Genomic DNA, 12,597 nt, shown 5'->3' on the forward strand with positions numbered 1-12,597 from the left:
ACAATAAAGCACAGGTTCAAGCAGCTCCTTCTGTGCTGCAACAGCCGCGGACTGGGAATGGTTTGGAGCAAGGGGGGGATGCTCACACCTCATCCACAGGACCAGGTTCTGAGCACTGGGGGGCACCCACACTGAAGGAATCCCCCCAGAGTGGCTTCTCTGATGCCTATGAAGGGCTGAGTGTGCTGCCTCCTGCCTTCAGAGCCCACGGGAGCACGGCCAGGATGAGGGCTGAGCATCCCCCAGGCTGGGCTCACTCCTGGAGGACCATGGGGGATAAATGAGGGCTGCTCCAGCAGCAAACAGCATCCCAACGAGGCAGGGAAGCAAACAGCTTCCTCCTGCCTTTCCCCACTGCGAGATAACAAAGCAACCTCCAGGGCCACATCATCCCCGCAGCGGGACACGGGGAGGGAGCAGGGACAAGGCCAGCACCACCGCTGGATCCATCCGGACAGACAGAGCCCACGCTCGGACAGCATCAGGACCAGATGTATGCGTACAGCTCCCCCGCGCCCCCCAGCGGGGACAAAGGGCACTGCAGTCTCCACCGCCTTCCTGCACCCCGAAGCCAGGCAGGGCCCCCCCGTTCTCCTGCCACAGCAGCCTCTGCTCCCCGTGTCCCCCCACAGCAGCACCCAAGGGACCCTCACCCCACTGCCTGCTCCCCCTTCTTGCCCCCGGCTGCTGGGGGGCAGGAGGAGGGTGCTGGTGCTGCTGCCTCCTGGGGTGCACACACAGGTCTGTGTCCCCATCCCACCCCATAGGGCACAACCTCCACCAAACCTTCACGCTCGGCTCAGGGTTGAGCCTGGCACAGCCTGGAAGGAGACAGAAGGGGCAGGATGGTGCCTCGGTGAGGACCCCACAGCTCCAGCCTCTTCCCAAGCCCACCACAGGGGGGTCCGGGCACCCACAGACCCCTTCCAAAGCTTCAATCCTCCTGCCCCATAGCAGCAGCCTTGAGCTCTCCCCAAAGCAACCCCCTTGCGGCCTCGCCGGTGTCCATCACTGCAGCAGCTCCTCCCAGGAGATGGGTCGGGAGAAGACCTCCCGCTCCAGCCACAGGTCGTAGTTGACCTGGAAGTCCTCGGGCAGGTCCACGCGCTGGCCCAGCACGCTCTGCAGGCAGTTGTCCACAGGCAGGAAATCGGGGTTGCTGTGGGCCCGGTCGTAGCGGCGCGAGTTGAAGCGCTCGATGCTGGCACGGAGGGCACATTCCTCTGCCTGGAAATCCCAGGGACGAGCATCCAGGTCTGGGTACAGGGAAAAGGGGAGTCAGAGGGGAAGCGGGGCCCTTCAGCCAGCCCACATCCCGCAGGGTCTTTGCAGGTCCTTACAAAGAGCATGGAGGAGGCAGAGACCAACGGCCCCTCTTCCGCATGATGCCACCACCCCAAATCCCTCCCCACACCCCAGCCCTAAAGGCAGCAAAGGGACAGCTCTGGGTGCAAACAAGTCCCTGCCTGGAGTAGCAAGGACCTGGCTGAGGGGATGCTCTGCAGCCCCTGGCATTCACGTACCATTGCCGTAAGCCCAGTCGTCGTTGAGACGGTGCCGCACCTTCTGGTAGATGGCTGACATGGTCTTCATGTTGCTCTTCCTCCACTGCCGGCCCAGGTACTTGGTCTGGACCTTGAGCAGCTTCAGCACATAGAGCTGCATCATGGCCTGCTTCACCTTCAGGGCCCGCTTCAGGATAGGGGCTGACTTGAACACCACCAGCATCTGCAGGGACAGAGAGTGACATAGAATCATGGAATGGTTTGGGGGGAAGGAAACCTAAAGCTCCTCCAGCTCCAACCCCTGCCACGGGCAGGGACCCCTTCCACTGGAGCAGCTTGCTCCAAGCCCCTGTGTCCAACCTGGCCTTGAGCACTGCCAGGGATGGGGCAGCCACAGCTTCCCTGGGCACCCTGTGCCAGCGCCTCAGCACCCTCACAGGGAAGAGCTTCTGCCTAAGAGCTCAGCTCAGTCTCCCCTCGGGCAGGTTCAAGCCATTCCCCTTGGCCTGTCCCTACAGGCCCTTGTCCCAAGCCCCTCTCCAGGTTCCCTGCAGCCCCTTTAGGCACTGGAGCTGCTCTAAGGTCTCCCCTTCAGGAGCCTTCTCTTCTCCAGGCTGCCCCAGCCCAGCTCTCTCAGCCTGGCTCCAGAGCAGAGCTGCTCCAGCCCTTGCAGCATCTCCATGGCATCCTCTGGACTTGCCCAACCAGGTCCACATCCCTTGTGTTGGGAGCACCAGACCTGCACACAGAGCTCCATCCAAGTGGGGTCTCCCCAGAGCACAGCAGAGGGGCAGGATCCCCTCCCTGCTCACGCTCTGGGGGTACAGCCCAGCGGGGGGGGGGGTCTGGCGAGGTCATGGGGAGCTTCTTGCCACCAAGCACCCCCAAGTCCTTCACCTCAGCCTGCTCTCAATCTCTTCCTGCCCAACCTGTGGCTGTGCCTGACCCAGGGGCAGGACCTTGCACTTGGCTCTGTTGAACTCCATGAGGTTGGCACTGGCCACCTCTCAAGCGTGTCCAGGTCCCTTTGTGGGGTGTGGCACCACTCACTGCAGTGAGCACCCCCCCTCTCCCTGAAGTACCCCAGGGGCACCCCAAGGCATCCCCAGCCCAGGCACCCTGTGGAGCCCAGTGTGGCTGGGCTGGGCCCCAGTGGGCTCCCCACCCTCACCATGGTGCGGGAGTGCTTCCACTTGGTCAGCTTGTTCAGGATGCGCAGGAGGTTGATGCAGGAGAAGAGGTTCCTCCAGCAGAACTGGTTGTTGTCTCCAGCTTCCTGTGGGGATGCAGGGGCAGGAGTCACGCAGGAGATGGGAACAGGGATGAGGGGAGGCTGTTCCGGTCTGAAGACCCGTACCCAAAGGGGTACAGCTCAACATGCACCACCCCAAAGTCCCAGGGACTGAGTGCAGGAGTGGATGCTGGAGCTCTGATGCCCCCATGCACCCATGTTCCCCCCCTCCAGGGAGCACCCAAGGGTGCCAGGAGTGACTCACCAGGCTCTCTGCTGTCAGCTCGGGCAGCTCGTGCACCACACAGTATGGGTAGTCCAGGACAGAAATGCTGCAGGGAGAAGGGTGTTGTGCTGCTCCCCCACATCCTACCCAGCCTGCGGGTAACAGCCCCACACCTCCCACCCACAGGAGATCGTGGAATGGTTTGGGTTGGAAGCTGCTGTGAGCACTTCCCCAGGTCCACCTGCACCCACAGCCAAGGGGGGATCACGAGGGGGCAAAGCAAGCAGGGGCATGGGTGGGCAGCTCCCTTCGTTACCTGTTTTTGGCAGTGATGTAGGACATGATGTTCTGGTTGAAGAACTTCAGGATGAGAGGGATGCAGTTGGCAAAGACGAGGTGCTGGGCCATGTACTCAAACTGGGGACAAAGATGAGTGAATGGGGACCCAGTTTGAGTCCTGCCCATCCCCAAAGCCCCGGGCAGGGTGGCTGGACCCTGTCCCACCTCACCTGGTAGATGTGGTTCAGCTTGAAGTGCTTGAGCAGGAGGAGCAGCACAGCAGAAATGGCTTTGACAATGATCTCCTTGTGCCGATTCACGTCCACCCCCAGCTTCATGCTCTGCAGCACCGTGGTCCTAAGGGACATAGAGGGCTCCTTGGGCTGGGGCACTGTCTGCAGGCAGCCCTGCCACCCCGTGCCCTGCCAGCAGCACCCAACACTTGGCACCCCACTGAGCAGAAGGTGGTGAGGTCACCCAGGAGAACCTCAACACAGCCCCAGCCCAAACCACACCACCCTGCCTGGCTCCTCCTCATCACCCCTTTCCTTCCCCTTCCCCTTTTCCTTCCCTTCCCTTCCCCTTCCCCTTCCCCTTCCCCTTTCCCTTTCCCTTCCCTTCCCAGCAGCACCTCTGCTCACCCCCCACCGGCACTCACGGCATCTCCTCTGGCAAGACATCAGCCAGGATGTTGATGGAGTCTGTCTTGGCTTTGGAAGTGGGGGCTGCAGCGAGGAGGATCTTCAGCAGAGCAATCTGGGGAGAAGGGAAAGAAGGGAAATGGGATGGGAGCCCTGGGGCAAGGAGGAACAGGGGTGTGTATGGGGGGGAGCCTGAGGGCACCACTGGAAAGGGATGGAGCAGTGGAGGGAGGTCACCTCCACCATGCCTGGGGACCCCCATTGCTCCCCAGCTCACCATGTACTGGGGCAGGCTTGGCAGCAGGCCCTGGTACAGGATCTCTGCAGGGACTTGCTCCACTTCTTCTTCACCCTGGTGCCACACAAGAGCAGAAGACCTTGAGCTGCCACTGGTGCCACGGGCCTGGCTCAGCCCCAGGCAGGACACCCCTGACCCCAAGGGCAGGATCCCCCCAGCTCCCACCCAAAGCCTCCCCTCAAAACCCACCCTCCCCAGTGCACCAAACCCCCCAGCCCTGCCAAAAGCCGAAGTCCTGACAGGACCAAATGCCCCCAGCCCAGGATATCCATCCCATCCTCATCCCCACTCACTCCAGAGAGCGGGGAGCGCAGGAACTCATCTTCCATGTGCACCTGGACCTCTGCAATGGACGTGTACTTGTGCTGCAGAGAGAGAGAGCAGGGGGACACCCCATGGGACCCCTCGATGCTGCCATCCCATCACCCTCCTAAGTCCCTCCCTGTTACTCCTGACTGATGCTGATGGGCAGGGTGCAGCAATTCCAGTGAGAAAGGGATGAACCCAGTAAGGAAAGGGGCTCATTGAGTCTGGGAGAGCAGGGATGGGACAAAACCTCCAGGCTGCTCTCACCACAGGGCTGAGCAAGTGGGAGTGAGGGGACGAAAATGCACCTTATGGCACCGAGCTGTGACTGAAGCAAGAGGGAGGGAGAAGGGGCACGGACACAACAGCAGGGGCTGGGGGAACTCCTCAATGGACTCACCAGCTTCAGGGTTCGGATGCTCTCATGGATGGGCCTGGGCAATCCCACCACGGTGTTGGTGTCACTAGAGAGAAGGGGAAGAGCCAGGCTGGGTGCCAGAGCAAAGCTGCTGGCTCAGAGACCACCAACCACCACCCCAAGGAGCTCAGGACTTCCCTGCTGCTAAGCACGGGGCAATGGCAGCCCCCACATTAGCAGCTTCCACCACAATCCCCCCAGCATCAGCCTCTCCCCCCCTCCAAGGGCTGGCTCTGCAGGAACCCACCTGCCAAGCGTGTAGCCGATGAACTTGCTGCGGCTGGACTCCAGGAACATCTCAATGTCCTTCTCTCTGCAGCAAAGGGAAAAGGGGAAGAGTCACAGCTCCCTGTGGGAGCCCCTGGGTCCAGCACAGCCCCAGGAAAAGCCTTGTGACCACATAAAGGAATCGCTGACATCGACCAGCTCAGAAAAGCCCTTTAAGCTCATCCAGTCCAACCCTTACCCCAGCACTGCCAAGGCCACCCCTAACCCATGGCACTGAGGGTGTGTGAACACTTGCAGGGCCGGTGCCTGCAGCCCTGCCCTGGGCAGCCTGTTCCAATGCCTGAGCACCCTCTGGGGCAGGAATTGTTCCTCAGCTCCATCTAAACCTGCCCTGGTGCAGCTTGAGGCCGGTTCCTCTTGTCCCATCCCTTGTTCCTTGGGAGCAGAGCCCAGCCCCTCCTGGCTCCATCCTCCTCTCAGGCAGTTGGAGGCAGCCATCAGGTCCCCCCTGAGCCTTCTCTTCTCCATCTGAACCCCCCAGGTCCCTCAGCCCTTCCCCATCACACTGTGCTCCAGGCCCTGCCCCAGCTCCGCTGCCCTTCTCTGGCCCCGCTCCAGCCCCTCAAGGTCTCTCCTGTAGTGAGGGGCCCAGAGCTGAACACAGGATCCGAGGTGCGGCCTCACCAGTGCCCAGTGCGGGGGCACAATCCCTGCCCTGGCCCTGCTGCCGCACTGGTGCTGGTACAGGCCAGGATGCTGGGGGCTGCTTGGCTGCCTGGGCACAAGCTGCTCCTGTTCAGCTCCATCACTCAGCACCCCCAAGAGATGATGCTAAGCCCACCCCACCAAAGAACAGCCACCAAAGTGACCCCATCCCCAACACCCTCAGTATCCAACAACCCCCATTTTCCACTCCAGCTCTCCCCACAGGGCAGACCCAGAGACTCACCGGACCTTGGGGGCCCAGGGCAGCCCCTTGGGGCAGGTGATGCGGTCGCTGGGGGGGTGCTGGGTGGGGGGAGGCATCACTTCATCCCGTTCCAGGGGGAAGGTCTCCCCCTCCAGGCTGTTGTCATCATCGTTCTCCTCCTCTTCCTCACGGGAGTCGTCAGCTTTGTAGGGATCCCGCTCATTGAAGGCATCGAGGTTATCCTGCTTGATGAGGGCCTGGAGAGAGAAGAGGGAGGTGACCAAGCTGCCCCAGTGCCCAGAGCACTGTCCCCTCATTCATGTCACTGTCCCCACCTTGTGCTCGCGCCGGCCCCGCTTCTGCTGCTGCTCAATGAGGTCGGAGGCGGAGGCAGGAGGGGAGGCAGCTCTCATGTTCCGGATCACCTTGATGCTGTCCTCCGGCAGCGGCGGCAGCCCCAGCAGCTCCCTCTTCTCTGCCTTCATGCTCTGCAGCTCCTCAAAGCCCCCCAGGGTGCACTGCGAGGGAGAGCACAGCACCCTGAGCACCTGGGGCTCCTTAACACCAGGGCTATCTCCAGCTGCCAGTGGCTCCCAAAGCCACTCTCCAGGAGCCCCAGATCCTTCCCCAGGGGGTAGAACTGTCCCTGTGCTGCTCCTGCCACTGGGAAAGGCACAAGGGACAGGAGGGTGTTCAGGCACACACAACTCAAGCGTTTGGGCCTTCTCTTTCTTAAGGCAGAAGCTCTTCCCTGTGAGGGTGCTGAGGCGCTGGCACAGGGTGCCCAGAGAAGCTGTGGCTGCCCCATCCCTGGCAGTGCTCAAGGCCAGGTTGGACACAGGGGCTTGGAGCAAGCTGCTCCAGTGGAAGGGGTCCCTGCCTGTGGAGCAGGGGTTGGGACTGGACGATCTCAAGGTCCTTTCCAACCCAAACCATCTCTGTCATAGATTCTCTGATTCTTTCATGCAGACCCCCAATGAGGACTTTGCTTTGGGTCTGCTCCTGGTATCCAAGCTCCAGACACCACTATTCAGTGCTCCCCTATGAGGTGAAACTTGGGGCTGGGTCTAACTCCTTGGCTGAAGAGGATGGAGCACTTGCAGCCAGCTCTGAGGGCAGAACTTCCTTCCCCTGCAGACTGGCAAACCACAAGGCATGCATCAGCCCTCCACAGCTTCTCCTTACCAGCACAGTCTTCCAGAGCAGGAGCAGCACCTTCTTCATAGGGAAGTGAGGAGCGTGCCCGCTGCAGAACTTGGTCACCATCCCAAAGAGCATGACAGAGAAGGGCTCGTTGTTGTACAGGGGGGCTCCTGGAACCACACGGCAGCAACAGTCTCACCCCTGTCCTCATCCCAGACACCAGCACCATCACACTCCCCATCTCCAAGAAGCCCATCTCACCCCAGAGAGCTCCTCTCCTCCAGGCCGCTGGCTCCCCCTGCACCCCACCAGCAAGGTTCAGCCCAGCAGAAACCAACCCAGTGCTGCCAGCCCCCATTAACAGAGGCCTGGAGCCAAACCCTGTCTCTTCAGCCCTGGCTGCCTCCATCCACCCCCCACCAGGCTCCTGGCCCTCACCCAGCTCTGCTCGGAAGGTCTGCCTCATGCTCTTCCACTCGGGCTTGTCCCCCTCAGCCTCCTGCCGAACAGTCTCCACAATCAGGTACATGATGTTCAGCAGCACCCTGCAAGCAGGAGCAGGTCAGAGGATGGGTGATGGAGCCACCAGCAAGCTCACAGAGGAGATGGATCAGCCCAGACCACAGCCAGCTCCATGCACCCCTCGCACCAGTGCATCAGTGCTCAGGCACTGGGGAAAAGGCTCTCACTGCCCCCTGCTTTACTGCTTTCATGTCTCCAAGCAGCCATATGCATGCAGTGCAGGCTGAGCACAGTGATGCTGCTCAGGGAGCTGGGACTACCCCTGGTGCCTGCTGGCCTGTCCCAGCTTCCCAAAGAAACCGGCACCCACTGGAGCCCCTCCTCACACCCAGAGCACCCGGTCCTTGCTCCATACCTCAGGTCTGTGCTGTCAGCCAGGGAGATGGCTGGTTTCCTCACGGCGCTGCTGCAAGCTGCACTGTTGCTGTGGAGGGAAAAAAGCCTCAGAGGGGCCTCTGGACACATCTGAACTCTACCATGAGCAAAATGCACACCGGAGGCAAACCCTGGGGCAGATCTTGCTGCAATGAGTCCCCTGTTCACAGTGCAGACAAGGAAGGAGGAACAGAGCAGTCTCTGTTTGCTGCTGGCAGCAGAGCTCAGTGCGTTTCTGTATAAATCAGGTATAACCCTTCACTATGCAGCCACTGGGAAGAACAGGAGTCATTCCAGTGGCTGCAGATCAGGGATAACCTATGGAGCCAGGCTGAGAGAGCTGGGCTGGGGCAGCCTGGAGAAGAGAAGGCTCCTGAAGGGGAGACCTTAGAGCAGCTCCAGTGCCTAAAGGGGCTGCAGGAAACCTGGAGAGGGGCTTGGGACAAGGGATGTAGGGACAGGCCAAGGGGAATGGCTTGAACCTGCCCGAGGGGAGACTGAGCTGAGCTCTTAGGCAGAAGCTCTTCCCTGTGAGGGTGCTGAGGCGCTGGCACAGGGTGCCCAGAGAAGCTGTGGCTGCCCCATCCCTGGCAGTGCTCAAGGCCAGGTTGGACACAGGGGCTTGGAGCAAGCTGCTCCAGTGGAAGGGGTCCCTGCCTGTGGCAGGGGTTGGAGCTGGAGGAGCTTTAGGGTCCCTTCAACCCAGACTATCCCATGATTCTGCAATGGACAGTCCAGGACTGCAACTGCCACAGACTGGAAAAGCTCCAGCCAAGGAGCCCCAGGGCCAGTTCTGAAGTGCTTTCCCCCAGTACTCACTCTATCTCCATGTTCAGCAGCTCCACCAAAGCATTGAACGTCCCCACCTCCAGCAAGAGGAAGATGTTGTACCTCATCCAAGCCTGCACCTCAGCCTCAGAGCCACACTCCCCAAACGTGCCTGCAACAACACCCTCTCTGGATGCCATCCACCTCCACTGGGATCCCAAGGCCCTCCCCACCCCAGAGCACTTTGCATGGGGAAAGAACAGCACAGCCTTAAGGCAAAAAGTCAGATGCAGAGCATGGAGCTGCTCTCTTGGCCTGGCAGAGCCAGGACAGCATGGGGAAATCAGGCAAACTTTAAACCAAACTCCCATAAACCGGGTGACTTCCAGAAGAACCAGTTTCATTCCAAACATCCCAGGTGACATCAGAAATGAAAGGAATGACTTTAAACAGCTGAAATTCCCAGTCCTCAGCCCATTCACTGGATTTAGCAATGGGGAGGAGTAAAGGGGCAGGGGCCCAGCATCACCTTGGGCAACATACAGGATGGCTCGAGCAACCCTCAGCCTCTTCTCCCTGGCAGTGACCTCCAGCCCGTCGAGCAGGCGCATGGCGTGCGTGCGGTGCTGGTTCCTGTCCAGCTCCGTCCACTTCTTGTCCCGCACTGCAAAGGCAAAGTGGGCAGGATGAGGGCACGGAGACACCAAACAGGATGAGAGCACTGAGCAGGATGGGACCCAGAGTAACGCTGGGGAGTGAGGGTGCGGGGATGCCGCCTCCTGCTTCCCATCAGCCATCAGATGAATCACATCCATCTGAAGTGGAGCCGATGGGAACGAGCTGGATGCTCCCACTGCTGCCAGAGCACTGCCAGCTTGGTGCTGCTGAACCACCTCAGACACCAACACCACCACTGGAGGCAGGCAGAGCAATGGGATGAGCCCACGCGCACTGATGATGGCTCCAGGACAAACCACAGGAACACTGTTAGAGAGCAGTGTAGGGGAGAGGGACCTGGGGGTCCTGGTGGACGACAGGGTGACCATGAGCCGACACTGTGCCCTTGTGGCCAAGAAGGCCAATGGCATCCTGGGGTGTATTAGAAGGGGGGTGGTTAGTAGGTCAAGAGAGGTCCTCCTTCCCCTCTACTCTGCCCTGGTGAGACCTCATCTGGAATATTGTGTCCAGTTCTGGGCCCCTCAGTTTAAGAAGGACAGGGACCTGCTGGAGAGAGTCCAGCGCAGGGCAACTAAGATGATGAAGGGAGTGGAGCATCTCCCTTATGAGGAAAGACTGAGGGAGCTGGGTCTCTATAGTTTGGAGAAGAGGAGATTGAGGGGTGACCTTATTAGTGTATATAAATATATAAAGGGGGAGTGTCACGAGGATGGAGCCAGGCTCTTCTCAGTGGCAAACAATGATAGGACAAGGGGCAATGGGTACAAACTGGAACACAAGAGGTTCCACTTAAACTTGAGAAGAAACTTCTTCTCAGTGAGGGTGACAGAACACTGGACCAGGCTGCCCAGGGAGGTTGTGGAGTCTCCTTCTCTGGAGACATTCAAAACCCGCCTGGACACGTTCCTGTGTAACCTTATCTAGGTGTTCCTGCTCCAGCAGGGGGATTGGACTGGATGAGCTTTTGAGGTCCCTTCCAATCTCTAACATACTGGGATACTGTGATCATCACTGCGTGGCTCGAGCTGCTGCAGTGTTAACGTGGCAAGCCCCGCACCTCCTTTGGGAGAGCCCTGTGCTCCCCAGGGAGGCCAAGAGAAAGGTCTTACTGTGGATCCTGAAGTCCTCCTCGAAGCACTTGCGGTTGAGCAGGAACTCTGGGCCCTCGGTGTAGCTGTAGAGCTCTGCAGGGAGAGCACAGAGGGAAACCGCCACTGAGCTGGCAGAGCAAGGTGCACCGCGGTCACCCAAGAGGGGAGAAAAGCAAACCCTACAAGCAGCATAGGGCTGAAACCATGCATTACAGACACTGAATAAGGTGTTTAAGGCACTAACAGAGCTGTCAGAGCTCCTTCAGTCCCCACTAGGAAAGCAAATCACGGCCGGTTCATTGATACATCGAGATGGATTCCTTACCAGAGAGCTCTGCTGCCCATTTGTCTGTATCTGCATATTCAAACTCCAGGTCTGGGGACTCCGAGTAGCCCTGAAGGCAGAGGAAGAGCTCAGTTCAATGCCAGTGGCTTGCAGGAAGCCCCAGATTCCCACAGCATTCCCAATGCACCTCATCTGCCCGGGAATGCAGGCCTGGAGCTTGTGTTTAAGAGCCCCAAACCTGCACCCGCAGCCGCGTCAGTGTTCCCAAGGCAACTCCCACCCTCGTCCTCCTCCTCCTGCACCCGCAGCCGCATGGAGCTGCCCTGGTGGCACTGCAGCACCTCTGAACACTCCCACAGGGCAGGGAGCTGGGATGTGGCCAAACCTCAGGGCTCTGCAGGAGCAGGGAGGCCTCAGAGCTGGGAGAACCGGGGTTATCCCCCCAGTGCTGAGCACTGAGATGGGGAGAATGAAAGCACTCAAAGAGCTTCAGCGAGGGTGGGAAACCATCCAGAACCTCCGAGCACGAAGCAGCTGCTCCCTTAAAGCCATCCAGGCGGACCCACAGGAAATGAGTCCTGAACCGCAGGGTACCCACCCGTGGGCAAGGGGCAGATCCAATGTGCCGGCTCCTGAAAGGTGCTGGGAGCCATTCCCTGGCATCGAGGGCTCAGGAACCTCCTCAGAGCGCATCCCCGACCCTACTGAGGACACCCATGGGAGTGGGCAGCTCTGAAACCATCCCAACACGGAAACCAGGTGGGAAACCCCGGAATCAATGAGCTTCACACCCCCCCATCTAACCTCCCCTCCAGGACCCCGGTATCTCCTCAGTCAGCTCCAGGGACCGGCCCACAGGGACCCGGCAGCGCTGCCCTCAGCACACAGCCCCGGTACGACCCCCGGGTCTGGAACCGAGCCACGGCCATGCCCCACACGGGCCAAACAGCTCCAGGCTTCGGGGAACGGGAAAGCGGCGCCGAGGCGAGCCCAGGCCCGGCCCCACGGGGCCCGGTACCGGAACCCCGGCAGACCCAGACCCAGGCCCAGGCCCAGAGGGGCCCGCAGCGGGCAGGACGCGCCGCACCCGGACAGGCCGCCCGCTCCCCACCCCCGCGCAGCCGGAGCCGAGCCCGGTGGCGGCGGCGCTGACCTCGGAGTCCTTCCGCGGCGGCCGGCCCAGGTCGCGGCCCTTGGCGGGCGGCGCGGCCCCGCCGCGGGCCTTGTTGTTCCCCGGGAGCGGCCCCGCGCCCCCCGGCTCCATGTCGGCCGCCCTCACCGCGCCGAGCTCTCGCGAGGACTCACCCCCCCCTCTCGCGGGAGCGGCAGGGAGAGCCGGGGTAGCGCCGCCGCCGCCGCCATGTTGGGAGTGGCACCGGCGGAGCTCCGGTCCCCGCCGAACGGCTGCGATGTGGCTCCTCCCGCCGGCCCCACCGCCCCGCCGCGGCGGCCGCGTCACCGCCCCGCTCCGCCCGCCCCCGGCGGACACGGGCAGCGCGGGGACCGGCCGGCCGCGGGCTCCGCCCCTGCGCCGCCATCTTAGGTGTGGCACCGCGCTGGGCGCCGCCATCTTGGGAGAGGCGCTTCCGCCCTCCCTTGGGAACCCCTGGGGGCCGCCATGTTGAGAGTGGCCGGAAGGGGAAGGAGGGGTCTGTCCGCAACGAGAGGGCGGGGAACCCTCAAATGAAGGGG

At 61.1% G+C, this 12,597-nt stretch overlaps 1 protein-coding gene across 3 annotated transcripts in view; it reads right to left on the bottom strand.

Annotated features, from left to right (window-relative positions):
• STRIP1 (striatin interacting protein 1) overlaps positions 1 to 12,374 on the bottom strand; it is a 116,014-nt gene extending 103,640 nt beyond the window's left edge. Inside the window, exons 1-21 of one of the 3 annotated variants that reach the window (XR_009724901.1) lie at positions 12,059 to 12,204; positions 10,945 to 11,014; positions 10,638 to 10,712; positions 9,380 to 9,514; positions 8,902 to 9,022; positions 8,063 to 8,131; positions 7,624 to 7,730; positions 7,228 to 7,355; positions 6,378 to 6,560; positions 6,082 to 6,299; positions 5,152 to 5,217; positions 4,887 to 4,950; positions 4,474 to 4,545; positions 4,160 to 4,234; positions 3,900 to 3,997; positions 3,472 to 3,598; positions 3,279 to 3,379; positions 3,002 to 3,068; positions 2,677 to 2,781; positions 1,524 to 1,728; positions 895 to 1,256 (exon numbers count right to left, since the gene is read on the bottom strand). Coding sequence is in view for 2 of the 3 variants with exons in the window: in XM_061349539.1 (XP_061205523.1) it covers positions 1,009 to 1,256; positions 1,524 to 1,728; positions 2,677 to 2,781; positions 3,002 to 3,068; positions 3,279 to 3,379; positions 3,472 to 3,598; positions 3,900 to 3,997; positions 4,160 to 4,234; positions 4,474 to 4,545; positions 4,887 to 4,950; positions 5,152 to 5,217; positions 6,082 to 6,299; positions 6,378 to 6,560; positions 7,228 to 7,355; positions 7,624 to 7,730; positions 8,063 to 8,131; positions 8,902 to 9,022; positions 9,380 to 9,514; positions 10,638 to 10,712; positions 10,945 to 11,014; positions 12,059 to 12,169 (2,445 nt within the window). In the remaining variant the exon portion in view is untranslated. The other 2 variants (XM_061349540.1, XM_061349539.1) reach the window with 2 other exon arrangements.
• Positions 12,375 to 12,597: the final 223 nt, after the last annotated feature.

This window comes from Neopsephotus bourkii, unplaced genomic scaffold (assembly GCF_033783945.1).
Source record: "Neopsephotus bourkii isolate Nb327-2 ecotype Australia unplaced genomic scaffold, CSIRO-AGI_Nbou_v1 NB_414, whole genome shotgun sequence".
Lineage (NCBI taxonomy): Eukaryota > Metazoa > Chordata > Aves > Psittaciformes > Psittacidae > Neopsephotus > Neopsephotus bourkii.